This window comes from Phyllostomus discolor, chromosome 11 (assembly GCF_004126475.2).
Source record: "Phyllostomus discolor isolate MPI-MPIP mPhyDis1 chromosome 11, mPhyDis1.pri.v3, whole genome shotgun sequence".
In the NCBI taxonomy this organism is placed as follows: domain Eukaryota; kingdom Metazoa; phylum Chordata; class Mammalia; order Chiroptera; family Phyllostomidae; genus Phyllostomus; species Phyllostomus discolor.
Window position 1 is genome coordinate 48,500,292 of NC_040913.2, and position 7,264 is coordinate 48,507,555.

Here is a 7,264-nt window from a genome sequence, read left to right on the forward strand (position 1 = left end):
CAGATTTGACTCCATGGGAATCAAACTTTTAATTCCCATGGAGTGTAATGCTGAATTCCACAGATGACTTCCAAGAACTGGGGTTGGGAGAGAAGAATTCACCTATTAGCTACAGAAGCACGGAATATTAAAATTCCCTCCTAATTAATAAAAATTTCCATGTGGAGAGAGATGTGTAAAAAACTTAAAAGTACTTTCCAGAACAAGGTTCTGTTTATCTGATGGTGTTAGAGAATCAGAAACAAAATTATTTCCTGAAGAAGAGGTTGGGGATCCTGTTTGAATGTAGTAAGATCACCTAAGATTCTTCTAACCCATTTCTCTTGCTTGTGAAGTGGATGAGCCAGCTCAAAGCTCTGGACATTTTTGCACAAAAACCCCCACTACTCCCTAAAACATGTTCACTATGTATCACTATATATTAGAATGCCCCACATTAAATTACCTTTTTGACATCTATTTCCAACTCTCCCCCACATCTTATGCCCTCACTCTAAAAAATAATACACATACTGGGCAAATCTTTTTAAAAATGAAGCAATGTTTATAACTCCAACACATCATAAAATGCACATGCTCAGGTATTACTATGAATTAGAAGCAGCCACTTTTTAAAAAGATTTTATTTATTTTTAGACAGAGGGAAGGGTGGGAGAAAGAGGGAAAGAAGCACCAATGTGTGCTTGCCTCTCATGCACCCCCTACTGGGGACCTGGCCCACAATCCAGCATGTGCCCTGACTGGGAATCGAACCCATGACCCTGTGGTGTCAATCTACTGAGCCACACCAGCTAGGGCAGCAGCCACTTCTTGAAAAACTAAGTAAGTAAGGGTATAAATTAGTTCACCAAAGCTTTTAGTGTAGAATCTAGTGCTTATCACCACCTGGTCACCACATACCTAACACATGCTCACTTAAACCCAGGAATGCAGAACAGGACAATTTGGTCATGCTTATGAAATAACCTGAATTTCACAATGAGTCTTCTGCTCCCGATGTTTTGAAATCTGAAGCACTCCAGTGTAAAAATCCACTTCTATGGGGATAGGCCTGGCACAGAGGGCTGATGTGGCTTGAATTCCTCAGATTCATACTCTGTGGGTGCATTCAAGTTCCATGATAGAATCTCCTCCAGTGAGACAGGCCACTGCCCACCACGCCAGTGAACATGATCAAAGAAACAGAACATTTGTGGTTAGTTCTTTAACAAACATCTTTTGGGACTGGGTGATTTTCCAGAAAGTGTATAAGTAAAAGCCATAGCCCTTTGGGAGAGTCATAAATTACATGAGAAGCAGCCAAGCCTTCAGTGGACCTGCTGTCATTTGTTCCTTTTCTGTCTTTGTGCTGCCACCTAAGGAGAAAAGGAAAACATGTTGTAACCTACAGAAGGGGAGTCACCTGAAATCCCAAGCATCGTCTGCACCTTCTGGAACAGAAAAATGTGGAACAGAAAAGCGACGCTGGCTGATTAAAACCTCTGAGTATCAGCAGCTGTGCTTTTGTGCTTCTGAGATAAGACCTCTGGTGAAGCAAGAGGTTTTGGTGGTAGCTATCATTGGTGATCTCATTCTAGGGTCCTGGAGAGTGAATGGGGAAGAAAAATATTTTTCCAGGGCTCAAAGGGAGTGAAATACAGAATGTTAAAGTTGCCCAAACTTATGAAATAGACACCATCATTTGAGAAAAAAAATGAAAATACATAAAAAACAAGGTTCTAACATAATTCTTAAACCATTTTCCTTTTTCCTTTTTCTTTTAAAGGTGAATTGTTTTTTTGTTTGTTTGTTTGTTTTTTGTTTTGTTTTTTTAAAGTAGGAAGCCTTATGTAGACCTCCAATGTATGAAAAAAATACAGAGACTTGCTGGTGGAAGTAGTCCCTAGTATCCCTTTCAAGGGATATCACTGAACATGGTTATCACTATAAGCTGGTTTCTTATTGGGTTCAAAGTCAATCATGCTTTATTCTGGAGCTACAAGTTACCAGAAAAAATGTTGATGGAAATCAGATTTCTATGCCACAAATTGGGTAAGATGTGACAGAGGTTGGACCTTCCCCGAAGGGCTTTACTAGCCCAGTTTTTCCCACAACTCCCAGTACTACCTGGATCTCTATTTACTCTCTAGGACAAAAACTTCTTGAAGGCAAATATTTTGTGACATGTTGAAAGCTGCATTTCTAGTGCCTAGAACAACATTTTACACATAGCAGGTGTTCTAAGGAATAAATGAATCCAAGCTTTTTCTTTGGCTTCTTTTGAAAGAACTAATAACATGACTAACTTTAATTTTTTGCATATTCTGATTAAAACACATGTATGGTAGCAATTCTTTTAATGTCTGTGAAGGAGCTAATTCCTCTATAAATCACATTTGATGCTTTCCCCCTTCTCAGATAGGCTTGATTAGTGTGATGCCATCAAAATAACATTAATTTACAAAAGTACAGTAAGTACTAAAAAGCTGACAGCTGAATTAAAGATTTGACATGCAAATATGCCATCTGTGTGTATTCTAAAGGACTTTAGTATTTTAATCAAGACATTTAGTCACTACCATAAGTCTGTATAGCCTTTAAATAAATATTTCCTTTACTTTTCACAAATCTCTGGCATTGAGAAACATCTTTCATCTGGCGGTGGGCATAGTGAACCTAATGGGGTTCCTTTTGGTAACAGTATATCGTACACCCTCCTTGCATCTGTTCTATAACAGTTTTTGGTGTCCCTGGGTGGGTTAATAATTACCCATGGCAGACTGACCCCCTCAGGTGTGGCGTAGTGAGACTTCAGAATTTTCTGTCTCTGAGAATTTCTCTGCATTCTGCCTGAGGACATCGACAGCCTAATCACACACAGAGAGGTGAAATTGATACACAGATGCACAGAATACACACAGATGTGCAGTCTTTCCTTCTCCCTCTGTCCTAGTCTGGGGTACTGTGTCTCAGAAAAGAAGTAGAAGTCCATGATTTGGGCTCGCGGCACCATCAGCTGTGTTGCCACCACAATCTCCAGTTAATCCAAAGCCATGTGGCACCTTCTCATGGCCCACCAGCAAGAGTCCTTTCACCCCTCTTCTTCCAGGCAAAGTCTCTCCTGCTTCCTAAGCCACGTGGCAAAAGGGAGCACCCCAAAGCCACAGGTCTCCACTCTGCAAAAGCCATGTGATTCTCCCCCACATGGCTGCTGTGCCTGGGTTTAAATCCTTGAGCCAATCTTCCTCTGCAGCCCCATTTCCAAATCCTCCTCCTACAATCAGTTACACCCGCCAGCATTCCTGTATTCTTCCAGCTTTACTGGGCTGCCATCATAAGTCTGGGCAGGGGTGGCCCCATGGCATGGAGCCAGTCTTCTCCAAGCTCTGATGCGGGCACTGTAACCAGGGGGAGCTGCCTCCCAGTTACATCTTGGGTGGAAGCCACTTCATTCCCCCTGGCTCAAAGCATGGCCACAGCTATTATATTACCTATGAAACCAGTTAAAGTTATAGATATGTTAAATGACTATGCCAGAGGTTAGCTGAAAAGCTGTTGCTATACAACACAGCTCCCTATGGCCCTGCTCCATGTGTCCCATCCCCCAGTTTAGCCTTGTGGGGGTGGGGGTGGTAAGGACATCCTGTATATTTTTCCAATATTTCCTGGACACCTTGAGTTCTGGACCCCATTACAAATTTCTATTTGTGGCCCTCCTCTTGGCTGCACCCTGTTACAAAATTGGGACACATAGCCAATCTTTCAAAACCCAAAGTAAACAGCCACCAACAGCTGAGGCAAATTTCACCTTGCTTTTCATCAGAACTCGCACTTTCTTATTTCTCTTTCTTTTTGTTTACTTAGGTTTTTATAGTGTTTTGTTTTTTCTCTTTTCCCTTTCACATTACATTTTAATTTTTCGTTTCACTTCATTTGTATTCCAAATAACACACTACTCTTGGTCTTTTACCTCTTATTCTTTTTATTCAGATTATATATTTCTTATATCATTGTTATTTTCTCACACAGCACCCTTCTTTGGTCTTTTTTTTTTAAATCTATTTTTTTTATTTTTTCCTTTATTACATTTTTTCCGCCTTTTCTCCCCACCACTCCCCTATTCCACCTTTATTAAACTTCATTCAGCTGTCATTGTTATCGACCCTGCTGCCGTTTTTCTTGTATGATCCAACACCTTTTCAATTTTACTTCAAACCTCACAGTATACTCTTGCCTTTTCTTACCTTATTGTTCTTATAGCCCTTTTATGTTTTACTTACATTTTAAATTTTGTTCTCTCCCTAGGTTCTATCCCAACTCTTATCAATCCTCCTCTCTCTTACTACTCAATAATATTCCCTCCCCCTTTTAGTCATCTCATATTCCCTTTGTCAAATATTATAATATGTATAATTTCTCTTCACTTCTATTAATCTTAGCTCAACTGCATTTCAGATTGCTGATGTGGTAGGAGGGTTCTTTTTGCTGACCTAGGTTTGGATGTCTGATAATACTGCTTTGGTAACCAATACTTGTATAATAGCATACAAGACAAGGTGGGAGTAGTGACTACCAGTAAGCTGGCTGGAGGGGAGAACCAACCAACAATGAAGTCACCAACAGGTAAAGCCCAAGTACAAAAACAGAGCCCACATAAATGGAAGAATGGGCAACCCTAGAGCACCCAGACATGGGACTCAGAGACCAACTCACTGAGTCCCAAAGAACTCCTACCACAGAAGTCACCCCATGAAGACGGCTGGCAAAGCAGAGCATCCTGAAATGCAAAAACAAACAAAGTGTCACCTAATAGGGGGAGAAAAAGAGGAACCCCCAATTGAAAGGAACAGCTAATTGAAATGGAGGCAAATTATCAGACATAGAATTCAAAAAATGGTTATAAGGATGCTCAAGGAACTCATTGCACCAGGAAGAAATAAAGATACGGTATCTAAAATAAAAAATACACGAGAAGGAATTACAAGTAGGATGGACAAAGCAGAAGACCAAATTAGTGATCTGGAAGAAAAGGGAGAAAGAAACACATAGGTACAGCAGCAGCACAAAATATGACTAAAGTGAAATAAGGATAGCTTTAGGGAGCTTCTTGACAACGTGAAATGCAGCAACACTCAGATCATAGGAATACCAGAAGGGGAAGAAACAGAGCAAGGAATAGAAAACCTGTGTGAAGAATAAGAACACAAAACTTCCCTAACCTGGAGAGGTGAAAAGCCATGCAAGTTCAGGAAGCACAGAGGTTCCCAATCATGATAAACCCAAAGAGGTCTACTCCAAAACACATCAAAAATAAAATGCCAAGTTTCAAAGATAAAGAGAGAATCTTAAAAGGAACAAGAGAGAAACCAGAAGTAGCATACAAGGGAGCTCCAATAAAGCTAGCAGCTGATTTTTCCATAGAAACACAAGCCAGAAGGAATGGCAAGATGTATTCCAAGTAATGAAAAGCAATGGCCTATCTAGTATGGCTCTCATTTAAAATGAGAGGCAAAATAAGTAATTTCCCATAAAAAAGATGGCTAAAAGAATACACCTCCACCAAACCAGCACTGCAAGATATGCTAAAGGGACTGCTTTAAAGATGAAGTAGGAAGGGGGGAAATGGCAATGAATAAGTACCTATCAATAAAAATCTTAAATGTAAATGGATTAAATGCCCCAATCAAAAGACATAGGGTGGGTGGGTAAGAAAAGAGGACCCACACATATGTTGCTGTCAAGACATTCACCTCAGAACTAATAATCTACAGACTGAGAGTGAAGGTTTGGGAAAAAAAAAACAAAAACAAAAACAAAAACAAAAACAAAAAAGCAAATAGGAGACTTCTGGCCAAGATGGAGGCATTGGTAGACACACTGTGCCTCCTCGCACAACCAAAACAAGGACAACAAATTTAAAAACAAAAACTAGAACTGCCAGAAAATTGAACTGTTTGGAAGTCCGACAACCAAGGAGTTAAAGAAACATTCATCCAGACCAGTGGGGGGCGGGGGGGCAGAGATGGGCAGCCAGGTAGAGAGGACTCACAGCAAGGTGGCAGGCTGCAGACTGGGCATGCGGATAAACTGAGAGGAACAACTGGGGAGTCCTCTCTGTGCAACCCAGGGTTCCAGCGCGGGGAAATAAAGCCTCAAAGCCTCTGACTGAAAACATTGGTGGGGGTTGAGGTGACAGCAGGAGAAGCTCCCAGCCTCACAGGAGAGTTCATTGAAAAGACCCCCAGGGTCCTAGAATGTACAAAAACCCACCCACCTGGGAATCAATGCCAGAAGGGCCCAATTTCATTGTGGGTAGTGGGGGAAATGATTGAAAACTGGCAGAGAGCAGAGCAAGTGGCACTGTTCCCTCTCAGACTACTTTCCCCCATGTACAGTGTAACAATGCAGTGACGTGGATTGCCCCACCCTGGTGAACACCTAAGGCTCCGCCCCTTAACTAAGTAACAGGTGCACTGAAACAAACAAACAAACAAACAAACAAAGGCCCAAATGAAAGAATAGTTCAAAGCTCCAGAAAAAATACAACTAAGCAACAAAGAGATAGCCAACCTGTCAGATACACAGTTCAAAACACTGGTTATCAAGATGCTCCAAGAACTCACTGGGTACTTCAATAGCATAAAAAAGACCCGGGCAGCAATGAGGGTCGCATTATGTGAAATAAAGAAAAATTTACAGGGAGCCAAACAGTGATGGGAAGGAAACCAGGACTCAAATCAATGGTTTGGAGAAGGAAGAAATAAACATTCAACCAGAACAGAATGAAGAAACAAGAATTCAAAACAATGAGAAGAAGCTTAGGAACTTCTGGGACAACTTTAAATATTCCAACATCCTAATCACAGGGTGCCAGAAGGAGAAGAAGAAGAGCAAGAAATTTAAAACTTAACTGAACAAATAATGGAGAACTTCCCCAATCTGGCAAAGGAAATAGATTTCCAGGAAGTCCAGGAAGCTCAGAGAGTACCAAAGAAGTTGGACCCAAGGAGGAACAAAGCAAAACACATCATAATTTTATTAGCTAAGATTAAAGATCAGGAGAGAATCTTAAAAGCAGCAAGAGAAAAAGAGGCAGTTGCTTACAAAGGAGTTCCCATTACACTATCAGTTGATTTCTCAGAAGAAACCTTGCAGGCAAGAAGGGGCTGGAAGGAAGTATTTGAGCTCATGAAAGGAAAGGACCTCCATCCAAGATTACTCTATCCAGCAAAGCTATCATTTATAATAGAAGAGCAGATAAAGTGCTTCCCAGATAACAAGAACA

The 7,264-nt window shown here is 40.9% G+C and overlaps 1 protein-coding gene across 3 annotated transcripts in view; it reads right to left on the reverse strand.

The window, feature by feature from the left end:
* Window positions 1–931: 931 nt before the first annotated feature.
* The window catches only part of RNASEH2B (ribonuclease H2 subunit B), an 86,979-nt gene continuing 80,646 nt past the window's right edge, over window positions 932–7,264 (reverse strand). For all 3 annotated transcript variants that reach the window (XM_036011347.1, XM_036011355.1, XM_036011350.1), the window contains one exon: window positions 932–1,355. In XM_036011347.1, the coding sequence (XP_035867240.1) occupies window positions 1,323–1,355 (33 nt within the window). In that variant the 3' untranslated portion in view covers window positions 932–1,322. The remainder of the gene's footprint in view (window positions 1,356–7,264) is intronic.